The 13,136-nt window shown below is 45.7% G+C and overlaps 2 protein-coding genes across 3 annotated transcripts; both read right to left on the bottom strand.

Annotated features, from left to right (window-relative positions):
- Positions 1-229: 229 nt before the first annotated feature.
- On the bottom strand, positions 230-4,851 carry LOC125537720 (putative metal-nicotianamine transporter YSL5). 2 transcript variants are annotated; one of them, XM_048701040.2, is made up of 7 exons: positions 4,329-4,851; positions 4,031-4,203; positions 3,820-3,917; positions 2,988-3,125; positions 2,321-2,510; positions 1,851-1,980; positions 230-1,642 (listed from the first exon to the last, which is right to left on the bottom strand). In XM_048701040.2, the coding sequence occupies exons 1-7, from the start codon at positions 4,720-4,722 to the stop codon at positions 699-701; spliced, it is 2,067 nt and encodes a 688-aa protein (XP_048556997.1). In that variant the 5' UTR covers positions 4,723-4,851; the 3' UTR covers positions 230-698. The 2 variants fall into 2 exon arrangements, with proteins under 2 accessions (XP_048556997.1, XP_048556998.1); XM_048701041.2 differs by having other exon boundaries at positions 4,528-4,753.
- Positions 4,852-5,262: 411 nt separating this feature from the next.
- LOC125537722 (putative metal-nicotianamine transporter YSL6) lies at positions 5,263-9,938 on the bottom strand. Its single transcript, XM_048701042.2, has 7 exons — positions 9,455-9,938; positions 8,789-8,961; positions 8,607-8,704; positions 7,448-7,585; positions 7,025-7,214; positions 6,450-6,582; positions 5,263-6,360 (listed from the first exon to the last, which is right to left on the bottom strand). The coding sequence occupies exons 1-7, from the start codon at positions 9,801-9,803 to the stop codon at positions 5,429-5,431; spliced, it is 2,013 nt and encodes a 670-aa protein (XP_048556999.1). The 5' UTR covers positions 9,804-9,938; the 3' UTR covers positions 5,263-5,428.
- Between the last annotated feature and the right edge of the window lie 3,198 nt (positions 9,939-13,136).

Here is a 13,136-nt window from a genome sequence, read left to right as displayed (position 1 = left end):
AAGTCATTTTTTTAGACCTAACCAAGTTTGTAGAAAAAATAATCAATATCTAGAATACCAAATCAATACAATGCAATGCTATGTTTTATGATGGATTCCATATCATTGGATATCATTGATTTGATATTGTAAATATCGATAATTTTCTCTATACACTTGGTGAAAGTTTACAAAGTTTCACTTAGGACAAAACTAACATGCACTATATTGACATGGAGGGAGTACCATATGAAAATATATCTCTATAAACTTAATCAAAGTTATACAAAGTTTGACTTGAGATAAGACAAATGTACTACTCACAAAAAAAACAAATATACACATGAACAAGGATATTTTTGGCAGAATGACTAGTGAAACATGGAAGGCCCGAAAGACAGATGGAAGATAAAACAACCAAAGTTTAAGAGGTAACTCTTGGCTTTGGCAGCTTTTTGATCAATATATTCAGGTGGGGAGGGATCCCCTCCCCCGATGACCGTTCAAAAAAAAGACAGATGGAAGACAGTGGATGTGTGTAACGCGATGTTTGGTACAGTTGGTTAGGAGCAATATGGCTCCAAATCCAAAGTGCTGGCTGTGGTTCGTTTTCCTTTGTACAGGAGTAAAACGATGCACATCTGTACGTATGAAATTACAGAGATTCATCACTCAATGGCACAAATCCATGTCCTAGAGTGAGCCCTGGATCCATCTTCTCACCTGGAAAAGGCAGAGGACGGCCTAAAGGCCATGCAGACCGGTGGATCAATTCTCAGGATGGACAGAACAGCAGATGGAATGCTCCATATCCCATCCCCACAGATCAGCCCGGACGCCACTGCCACCGCATAATCATCAGCACCCCTCCGGTTCAACTTCTGCCACACGAACAAGATTACCGTCCCAATTAACATGTCCACGCCGAAGAACGCGCCAATGTAGAACGGCACAGCCATCGCCATTGGTATGGGGATGAACCTCGACGCACTGGCGGGCGTCACGTCCCTCAGGAGATTGACGGCCATCGCGGCCAAGAAGAATGCGCAACAAATCTCGAGGCAGTGCTGGGGCAGAGCGGCAATGCCTTCGACCCCAAGAATGGCCATCTCCCTGAAGATGATGGCGAACGGAGCCTTGTACTCACCATCAGGGTCACCAATATCGAAGGCTGCCCAGAAGAGCCACAGTGTGAGCGGAGCTATGACGCATCCGAGCACGACGCCAGTTAGCTGGGAGATGAACATTGAACGTGGTGAAGAGAGGGTGAGGTAGCCGCACTTGAAGTCCTGCATCAGATCTGCCGCAGAGCAGGCAATGGACATGATTATGCCGCATGCTGCAAGGCCAGCAATGACGCCACCATCGCTGCTACCGACGAGCGAGGCGAATATAAAGAGGGCAATCTTGCCATAGGTGGGTGCAAGGTTCAAGTTTGTGAGGCCCATCCCGTAGGAGTTGCAGAAGGCAATGGCCGGAGCAAGTAAGTAGCAGACAAGCACAAGATACCACTTCAGCTGGGGAAATATGGTGGGCACAGCTGCGGTGGATATTGCTGCAAGTACAATGTAACCAGAAACAGCAAACCGTGTGGGTATCCTATCTTTGAAGAACATCTCAATCTGAAGCTCATCATCCCTTGATTGTCTAGAGTTCTTATTATCTGAAAAATATGAAGAAATGATTCAAGATGATATCTTGCAAGCAAATACAGTAACTAACACAACTGTACTACAAGGAAATGAATTACTGAAGAATAATTGACCTGTATTCTGTACAATCAATGCTCTTAGGCAACAAATTCAAGTCATAAAATGGTAAACGCGTTGAATGGGCAACAAAAATTGTACAACAAGAATTGCTGATGTTACCTTGAAGAGCATGAACAGGCTGATCACCTTTTTTTAATTGCACAATACAGATTTCTCTTGCAATGACAACAAAGATTTTTACCAAGTTGTAGAGGCCATCTCCAAGTATGATGGAAATGGCTACAAAAACCTGCAGGGATAAACATCTTTATGATATGAAGAAAATCAACCATGGCCATGTTACATTAATTTCATATTACAAATGATTACCCTAAACATCAAAAAAAAGAAAAAGAAAATCCACGTGCAGCCCATGTTACTTCCATGACACTGACTACAATCAAAAGGACAGTTGTTTGCAAAAAGAATCTCTTCAAAAGAAATGCTTCGGATGAATTTGAAGATAATTGCAGAGTGAATTTAGTGGAATTGCAACCAAAGAGAAAACTATCATCAACCAAATGAATCTGTGAATATAAAGAATATTACAGATATGATAAAATCCACCCTTTATATATAAAAAAAAGTACCTTGTAACCATATAGGCCTCTGAAGTCACTGCTACTAAGGTTATCTGGGTACCAATCGCCAGATTGCGTAGCGATAAATGGCCAAAGAAAACCCCATGATATGACTGACCCGAGAAAAACTGAGCAGTTAACAATATGGGGAGAAATAAGACCATATCCAACATAACTGGGATTGAAGTTGAAATAAAACCTGCCAGAATGTGATAAACATAACTTCAGACGACTGGACATTCTTAACTAGATCACAGATAATATATATCGTACAACTTATAGTCAAGCTCAAGTTTGAATAGGTAAAAAGCATGAAGTGTGGCAAACTAGTCATTGATGGTGTAACTTCTATTCTTATGTATTTTAAAAATGTCACTAGCACCGTAATAGGAAGATGCATAATTTGGGGGAAAGAATGAAAGTGAGCCTGTCAATTATAATGTATATTACTTGTCTGCGGATCTCAGATCCTCCCCAATGATAATGAAATCTTAGTTAACACAAAATGGTGAGTACATGATTTAGCAATAACATATGAAGTTCACATTCATCATCCACAGCTCATCCCAAGTAATCAGTCCACGTTCATTGCAACCACAATGTTAAGTGTGTCAGCATCAGTGTGCGTACAGAAGAGGGGGTGGGGAGGGGGGTGATTGGGTCATTGATGACTTACGTGTTCTTAAAAGCTGCAGCTCCAAATGTTGGGAAATTGTCAAAACCACAAGAGTCACCAACACCACTAAAGAACCACTTAAAGAAGCTCCAGGCAAAACTCAGGCTCATGTACTTTACAAGACAAAGGACTTTCTTTCTGCAAGGCAATACAATAAAAATGCAGAAACATGTGAAAAAGGGTATATACTTACAGAAATTAAAGTGGTGTATGAATACTACAAACAGCATAGAAAATTAGCAAGTCTCATGTATAATGTAGTGTCACTTGTGCTAAGAATTCTGTTCCGGAACCTAGAGGTTCTTATAATGCCCCAAATGGCCAAACTTACTACGAAATGTTTGTGGCCATTAGCTGGCTCGATGAAAATGGATTGAACAAGTTTCACACATCTGAATTCTCTATAAACCACCAGGTTTCTGCACATCTGTCCTTTTGGCACTGATGCCATGGAAGTGAATAGTGGAGGTGCTAAAACAGTATGCAAAGATGAATTATTTCCATCGCTCATGCATCTCTACTTCCCACAGGCTCCATTTTAGCATAAGTGTATTTCCTTTAGAGTTTAGAACATATGCATAGTCATATCTGGTGACAACAGACGCAATCACGCAAGTTTGCATGATTGTGTATCTGTCACTCACTGGGAGGCCGGGTGGGAAGATTGTTAATCTGGCATCATCAAGAACATGTCATGCATATTCTCGGGATTGGTTATCCAGTGCAGCCAAAATTCTTGTTGTCTGGAGTACGGTTGAAAGGCATGTAATTATGCATAAAAAAGACACCGTGTCCACATTCTCGGAACTTAGCTAAGTACTAATTGCCATACCCTGTAACATCAGCTTCTTGTTCTCCATGCAAGCTATTAATCATCAGTGCTGTAGCTGTCCCACCAGGAAATGCAAGCTTGTAATCAACCACCAATACCTGCAGCACTTGACTTAAGAAACAATAACATAAACGCGGACTTTAACTCTGTAGTCAAGGGTAATTTTTTTCCAGAATCCATGTTTGCAACATTTCCATACAAGAAAATATACCTTTCGTAGCATGACAATAGCAAACGGCCCGAGGAGAGCAATGAGGAACAGGAAACCGATCATCCAACCAAGCGAGGGATCTTTGACGTCTTCCACTCGGTTACCCGGATAGTCAGGCCCGACGAGCTCATACGTCTTCCTATCCATCGCGAAGATGTACGATGCCGAGCACCCTGCCAAGAACAAGAAGGGGAGGGACGTTCCGTAAAATAAAATACTAAATGCTCGAGAAATTCACGGCGACATGTCGCGGTGAACACTGCAAAGAGCTACTGGAGTAGCAGAGAGATATCCTGACCGCTGAACGCGAGGCCGCCGCACGCGATGGCGCAGGTCTGGATGACGGTGTTCTCCTGCCTGGTGAACGGGCTCCCGCGGCCGAACCCTAGCCTCCCGGCGGCGGCCCGCCAGGCGGTGGTGAGGAAGAAGGCGAGGAGGCCGGAGGCGACGTTGAGGGCCGGGATGACCCCGACGGTGAGGTTGAGGCGGTGGATCACCACGCAGAGCAGCGAGCCCAGCGCCGCCGCGACGGCGACGCCCCGGAGGGTGAGCTGCTCCCGCCATGGCGGTGGCGGCACGGAGGCGGAGGGTAGGAGGGCCCGGGCGCCGGCGGCGAGGAGTGGGGGGTATGACGTGGTGGCGCCAAGGGTTTGGATTTCAGCATCGGATTCGGATGCTGTACGCATTCTCATTTGGAATTTTGGAACTACTTCTCATGTAGGAAGTCAAAGTGGACTCGTGATCTGTATGCTCAACCAAGTCAACTGCACAAGCAAATCGTTACAAGAAATCATCGCAGCCTCGTGGTTGGCATCAGCAATTACGTATACTTTATTTATTAAGAAATCATCACATCTCTTGGAAGATTGCAGTCTTGTTCAAAGGACGGTGTTAGCACTAAAGTTTGTTTTCAAATGTGCCCACAATTCGAACCATCACAAGATATCTTAAACTTCTTCAAATGTGTGGAGCTTTGAGATTCGTCGGCGTCAGTTTAGGCGTGTGAGATTTAGTTCGAGGATAATCAAGCAAGTTCTGGAATGGTTTTCAGATCAGAGCCATCGAATAGTGGATTTCCTACTTACCTGCCCAGCTTGGCAAAGCGCACAAGCTTCTTTTTTTTTTGGAGGCAGAGCGCCCAAGCATATGCAATTCCCAGAGAGCCGTACCGCGCAAACACTAGATCAAGCAAGCAAAATGTGAAAACTGCAGCATTGGAAACATAAAAAACGCAAGACAACAGAGGGGTTGAGATATCAACAGAATGAACAGAGCTGCTGCTATTTTTGCCGCAGTATGATTTACACGTGTGTGTGAAATAAATATGTACACGATGCGATTCTCTTCTATTGTGGCATCCCAATAAAACCAACATTCTAGCTACAGTCTATTTACGCCCTAGGCAAGAGATGGCTTGAAGTACATGCACATCGGCGGGTCAATCCTCATGATAGACAGTATTGCAGAAGGGACGCTCCAGATACCGTCACCGCAGATCAAACCCGAAGCAACCGCACCTGAAAAGTCCTCCGACTCCTTGCGGTTAATCTTCTCCCAGACAAACAGGATGACTGTCCCGACAAACATGTCAATCGCAAAATACGCTCCAATGTAGAAGGGAACAGCCATGGCCATCGGGAGCGGGATGAATTTGGACATGCTGTCTGGAGTGACGTCCCTCAGGAGGTTGATCGCTATGGCTGCAAAGAAGAAGAAAGAGCAGATTGCTAGGCAGTGTTGGGGGAGGGCCGAGAATCCTTCGACGCCCAAAATCGCCATCTCACGGAAGATGACAGCATATGGAGCTTTGAACATGCCATCAGGATTGCCAATATCGAAGGCCGTCCAGTAGAGCCAAAAGGTGAGAGGAGCAATGACACAGCCAAGGGCAGTCCCAATCAACTGCGACACAAACATGGACCTTGGTGACGAGAGGGTCAGGTAACCAGTCTTGAAGTCCTGCATGAGATCAGCAGCTGTGGACACTATGGACATCATGACACCACAAGCTGCTAAGCCGGCGATCACACCACCATGCTGGCCAACCCATGAGGCAAAAATGAAAAGGCCAATCTTTCCGTATGTGGATGCAAGGTTCCAGTCTGTTAGGCCGGTGCCGTATGAGTTGCAGAAGGCGAGTAGGGGTGCAACAACATAGGCAGAAAGGACAAGGTACCACTTGAGCTGTGGGAACATCATTGGTACAGTTGCAGTTGAGATTGCTGCAAGCCCCACATAACCAGATCCTGCTAACCAGGGAGGGATACTGTCCTTTACAAATACATCATTCAGAAGCTTTTCTTCGGAAGATAATTCAGAACTTTCATCATCTGCAAAATAATAAGACATGAACAAGAGATGCATGACATGTGATATACTGGTAGCCTGGTAGGTGTACAGCGTACAGCAAGAACATTACCATCCTGAGCCCGGACAAAGGGAAGCCTTCCTTGCTTTGATCGTGCATTCATTATTTCCTTGATAGTAGCATAAATGATCTTGATGAGGTTATAGATACCATCACCAAGTATCACAGATACAGAGATAAAAACCTGGAACATGGGATGGAGAGACAATTTAGTTTTTGCGAAACATAAGCTTGTAAAGAGTTGATGAGTAAAGAGTGGTCAGTCTGTGAACAAAGAATAGTTTCAGAGTTAAACGAGCTGCCATCTATATATTATAATTCGCTAAGAACTAACAAAATTTCAAACAATCTGAATATTGAATAAACTTTTAATGCTTCCATCACAATGCCAGCTAATGAAATGCATAACAGCAAGGGAGTCATTAGTATTACTCCATGTTTACTTCAACAGCATATACAGATTTACTTGGCTAATTATTATCGAGTGGAAACAAGCCACAGTTTGTAACAAGTGATTAATCTAGTTCTAGCTCTACTACAAAAATCATAGGTGGATTGTCAAGCTGCAGCCTGCAGTATGGAATTAAATGTTGTTATAAATATCATGAAATCTTAAATCAATATACCTTGTATCCATAGAGTCCTTTGAAATCATTGCTTCCAAGGCCAGCTGGGTACCATTCCCCAGCTTTTGTGGATATATACGGCCAGAGAAAACCCCAAGATATGATGGCTCCAAGAAGTGTAGAGCAATTAACAATGTGTGGGCATATTAGACCACACCCAATATAGGTTGGACTGAAGTCAAAATAAAACCTAGAAAATATGGAACAGGTAAACTTTTAGTATGGGAAGGATAATCCATCTTAGATGATGACAAGTTCCACATGATAACTAAGTTATAGCAGTGGGAGGGATGGTTAAAGGCCGCCAAGGGGGCAAAGAACGCAAATTTCTTTGCGCCCTCAAAACTAAAATGTATATGCATTTTGACTTATGACTAGTTAACCTTAGAGGAAATGACAAAAACAAATTAAAAGCAATCTTACGTGTTCTTAAATGCTGCAAGTCCAAGAGAAGGGAAATTATCAAAGCCACAAGAATCCCCAACACCACTGAAGAACCACTTAAAGCAATTCCAGACAAAACTTATGCTTAAATACTTTCCAAGACAGCTAACTTGTTTTCTGCAACCATAAACAGAAGTTCAGTATAAATACAAAGAAACTTGGAACACTGCTACAAAGGAATCAAAGGTCATTGCAATTTAACGAGTATATGCTGCATAATTAGCTGTACAGACAAGAGAACTGTTATTTTCTATCTTCAGATCCACCCTGCGTGCATAGGTTAAACATTTCATGTGCACTCCCTTTCCAAGCTATTTTAGTCTTTAGAGCACATCACATCATTCCTGGTCTGAATACATTAACCTCCATATATATAGATAAATAAAACCTTATGATCGACATTTCCTATTTGTGCTTTACAAGGAAAATAAGAGACAAAACTACCTAGCACATCTCCTCAGTAAAGTTCAGTCCATATAGGATACCATATCACCTAAATGCTAGTTAGATGGATAATGTGAGGTAAATACTCGGCTGAGAACTCACTTCCAACTTAGTAGATTAGTATATTACTGTGGCAAATACTTATACTTCTGTACACAGAAAAGGTGCCACTGGTCTTATTATATATATATATATATATATATATATATATATATATATATATGCTAAACTTGGATGGTTAGAAGATGGAACCAAAAATACTTGCAGCAATAGGAAATACTCCCTCCGTTCTATTTTATAAGACGTTTTGGACAGCTGACAGTGCACTATTTTGTGTGTTGTCTGAATTGTCTAAACGCCTTATAAAAGTGGACAGAGGGAGTATATGCTAAACTTGGATTACCTGATATACCAGTAAAACTACCATAGGTAGATAGAAACCACTCTTTATTTTTGGAATTATTAATTTTGCATTTGTTTCTACAGCATAGTTTCGTGCAAAAGCCCAATTTATTACATCAGCAGACTACATTTCAGTTAACAGTTTCATGCATATGAATATCTGATCGTGTCACAGGGAAGAAAGGGAATTTAAGGACAACGCACTCAACAAGAAGAAACAATGCACATTGAACCATCTCTGCAAGCTAATTTATTTTTGCACAAAACTAACGAGCAAATGTATGTTTCTTACTCTGCAAGTTCAGCTCCAGAAGTAGTGTGAAAGCTATTTATCAACATAGCTGTAGCAGTTCCACTAGGATAGGTCAACTTGTAATCAATTACCATCACCTAGCAAAAACAAAAGAAGACATCAGTTTACCACACTTAATCAAAAAGAAAAGGTGATCAGATAACCATAAGATGAGTGAATACCTTGCGCAGCGCAACAAGACTAAATAGACCAAGAAAGCTAACAACAAACATGAATCCGATCATCCAACTCAGTGAAGGATTCTTAACATCCACCGCCCTGTTACCAGGATAATCAGTCCCGATGAGCTCATAAGTTTTCTGATCCATTGCAAGCATATACGACCCAAAGCCACCTGCATCAATAGAAACATCAATTGATATTGTGAGCTCAATGACAAGGGTGCGATTGCGAACAATCATAGCAACCCCTCCCACTCCCAACGGAACACCAAAACCGGCTATTTATGATGTAGTAAAATTTAACATTCCCTGCATCAAGATACATAATGGTTGGCATAGTGTGAGCTCGACGAGAAGCAGGCAAACTATCATTCGGCAATCCTCCAGACTCCAAAAGTACAAATGCAACACTATAACCCGATATTCATGATGCAAATTTGGCATTCCCTGCGCCAAAATAGATATCTCCCACAGTCATCATAATTCAGCGGTTCAGCGGTTCAGGCTACTAACACTTCCACGGTCGTCATAGTTCCGCAATTCAGGAAGGCTTCTAGTTAACTGGTCTAACCAAACGTAAGTAATAAGCAACCCAAAATCACACGGCAGAATCGCAGCTTCCCACCTAACAAGCAAAGCAATCTAAGTAACGTTGAGAAGACGTACCGCTGAAGGCGAGGCCGTAGCATGCGACGACGCAGGTCTGGATGACGGTGTTCTCCTGCTTGGTGAAGGGCTTGGAGACGATGCCGAACCTCTCGAGCGCCGCCGTCCAGGTCCGCACGAGGAAGTATCCGAGCAGCCCCGCGGCGACGTTGAGCGAGGGGATGATCCCCACCGTGAGGTTGAGCTTGTGCGTGATGAGGCAGAAGAGCACCCCGAGGATGGCGCTGACCACTATGCCCCGCACCGTGAGCTGCTCCCGCCACGGCGGCACCACCTCCGCCTCCGCCGCCGGCGCGGCGCCGCTGCCGCCGGCGAGGAGGGGCCCGGTCATGTCCGCCTCCGATCCCATCTTCCACGCCGCGGAGGCTAGTGCCGAGGCGAGGCGAACTTCCTCGGATCTCACGGATTCGGGGGATAGCTGGTTTCGTGTGGGAGAGGGAGAGGCGACGCCGACGAGGGAGGAAGGTGAGGACTGTGCGGAGGCGGGGAGGGTGTATTTAAGAGCCGATTTACTGCTAAACTAATAAGTGGTTTCGGATATGGCCACCGCAAAGCACAGACACCTGGTGTAGTACGGGGTCCATGACATGTGGGACCTAGGGTCGATGCCAATGCGGACCCACCTGTCAGTCCCGAGTTGGATTCTTCTTTTCACCCGCTTCAGACGTTCAGAGTTTGATTTTGATTATATTTTGACATGGTATACAGAGTTTGATTTCGTCTAAAAAGGCGTTCAAGCCGAGCGAGAGAGACGTGCCGGCGATCCACGCGGGGCCCATAACGTGCCGGTTGAGCCCACCACGGTAAAGGTTTCCGGGCCCGCCTGTCATGGTGCTCGAAAGGAGCGGGATGGTTCGAGCGCCGTGAATCTTGCTCGAACTTGGGGTCCTCGAGATCTTCTGTGGGAGTGTGAAAACGGCCCCCGTGCTGGCTCGTCGCACACGTCGGTGGATCTGCTGACTGCTGGGACCATGACAAAGAGGGAGAAGAGAACGAGCCGTGCCTGACAATTTCTTCGCGTCTGGTGTTGGGGACCGGGATCCGGTGCGGTGGCGTGAGGTTCGCTTCCGGCTTCCGTGTGGTGCAAAGGCGTACGCTTTCACTGCCGTCCCCGTAACATGCTGGTGGTGTTGGCCAGCCGCTCGCTGTCTCCCTAGTTTTTATACTACGGTCCACAGTAATAATACTTGTTTTTGTTGCGGGGACGGCCCATCTAGTTAAGTTAACCGTGGCCACACAGTTCTACCGATTGCTACGCTAATCTTGATCGAGCTCGAAAGAACTCAGGCCTTGATCGAGATCTTGTGGGCCCGGACGTAAGTGTAACCACACATGTACACTCGCTTGAACCATCAGGAAATGTGTATTATATCTTGTGGGGCTGAGTGTAATGGTATCCACAAATGTACTCATGATTTGGTCTGCTGCTAATGTGAACCATCGGAGCCAGAGTGCAGTGCCAGTACCAGCCGGAGGCTATGCGTTTGAGCTTGACCCTGATTTTTAAGCTGAGCACGAGTTCCTCGCTTCTGGCGGTTGGTTAGCTTAACCATGATCTTACGGCCGTTTTAATTGCTTCGCGCTTCTGGCGGTTGCTTAGCTTAACCGAGTTTTTTAGACCGGACTCTTCCACACCAAGAAAAGAAAGGTTAATCCGTGTTCGCATACGTACACGTCACCATATACCTCTAACACCGAGGGTGATGCACCGCAATTCACGTTGAAGGAGACCCGTTCGAAAGCGCAGTACGCAAGCAATCCGATGGACGCTTTTGTACACTCGAAACCCCACACGCCCGGGAAAGACCCCGTCAGGACGCGTTGCGGCTATGGATGCTGAAATATGGGATGGGCTTTAGACCCATCTAGCAATTTCTAAAAATCTCTAAGGGCCCATATGGGTTTATTGGCATTAGGTGTAGCGGAAAGTTTAGTCTCACCTCATTAGTGGAGAAGGAGTTGGACCTCTTTATAAGGGATTGTCTTCCACATACTATTGAAGCTTGAGAATAGAAGAGGCCCTCGCACACTCCTCCTCTGCCGCCCGCCACGCCGCGGGTTGCGAGAATGAGCCGAGCCGAGCTCACACCTACGCGCTTAATTTTGCCAGTCACTAACGGAGAGTTTCTGACAGCCGTGGAGGACGTCACTGCTGCGGCGGCTTCTGCCTGGCCTACTGGAAGGTCGCCGGTGTAGGAATTTTTCGGAAAGTGGCTTTGCCGCTGCACTGAAAAACGCATAAGTTTACCGATACGTATTTTAAGCGTTGGCAGACTAAGACTACTTTATGGCTCACGGCTATGAACGTGTTCTGGGACCGGTGTCTCCACAGGAACGATTGCTCCTGAACAGGAGAAGGCGTTCACGGAGGCCACACCGTTGTGTTTCTCGAAACAGTTCTTAGCGTGATCGGAGATAAATTGGTCGACGCATATTTACATGTGCATGTCGCCAGGGACTTGTGGGAGGCACTCGAATCTAAGTTCGAGGCCACCGATGTCGGGAGCGAGATGCATATTATAGAGCAGTTCCACGATTACAAGATGCTTAAAAACCGTCCTGTATTGGAGCAGGCTCATGAGATAATATGCATCGTTAAGAAGTTTGAGCTTCTTAAGTGTGATTTACCGGGAAAGTTTTATCGCGTGTTGCATAATCACTAAGCTCCCTAATTCCTGAAGGAACTTTGTCACCACTCTGAAACATCAGAGGCGTGATTTCTCTGTGGAGGATGCCATTGGCCACCTGGGTGTTGACCAGAATTCAAGGGCAACTTCGAAGGGATTAAGGGATACGTTGTGGGCTAGATGACCAAGAGTCGTCGCGGCAAGCTCTACATCGACGATGCAGGCTGAGGCCCCGAGGTCGGCTCAATTGAGTACGGGTACCGGGTCCCCTTCGACGGAATCCACGTCTTCATCGGCAAAATCGGCGAGCCGGGCCCTGAGCCGGACATCTGCACCGACATCATCGAGACGGCTCAACGTGCAAGACCCGCCCGAGTTCAGCCTGCCGTGAAATGTGCCTTCATGGGATTCATCCATGGAGCAGAATTTGAGGAAGGATACGTGTCTGGCGGTGAGACAGAGATCTACTCTGATGGTGAGTCGTCCACGGGCGAGACTACTTCGTTGTATCAACTGCAGGACGGCAAGCTTGGGGGTTGTTCCGATGGCGACAGTATTCCGGACCCCTATGAGCCGCCGAACCGGGTCACGATTTTCATGGCCGGTACACAGCCAGTGCAGAATTCTTCGACTGCAGCGGCAATGGTTTCCGGGTCAGCAGCAGCAATGGCAGCTGGGCAGGAGGCCCTGTGCACCCACCAGCTCAACTTTTGGCTGATTTGCTCGATAATTTAACAACATTGTTAGCAGCAAATGTTAACACGGCGAATCAAGATCGGCATAACGCGGAGGTTGCAAAATTGCGTGACGAGATAGCGCAAGCCAAGGAAGACCTGGCGGCAGAGAACGCTAGGATGACTGCGGAACGAGCCACTTTGGATGCTCAGGCGCAACGAATCCAGACTGATTCCTTCCGGCTTGATAATCCACAAGTATAGGGGATCGCAACAGTTTTCGAGGGTAGAGTATTCAACCCAAATTTATTGATTTGACACAAGGGGAGACAAAGAATATTCTCAAGTATTAGCAGCTGAGTTGTCAATTCAACCACACTT

This window comes from Triticum urartu, chromosome 2A, assembly GCF_056163025.1.
Source record: "Triticum urartu cultivar PI428250 chromosome 2A, HENAU_Tu73, whole genome shotgun sequence".
Classification (NCBI taxonomy): Eukaryota; Viridiplantae; Streptophyta; class Magnoliopsida; order Poales; family Poaceae; genus Triticum; species Triticum urartu.
Note: the sequence above shows the minus strand (reverse complement) of the source record. Positions and strands in the feature narration are given on the sequence as shown.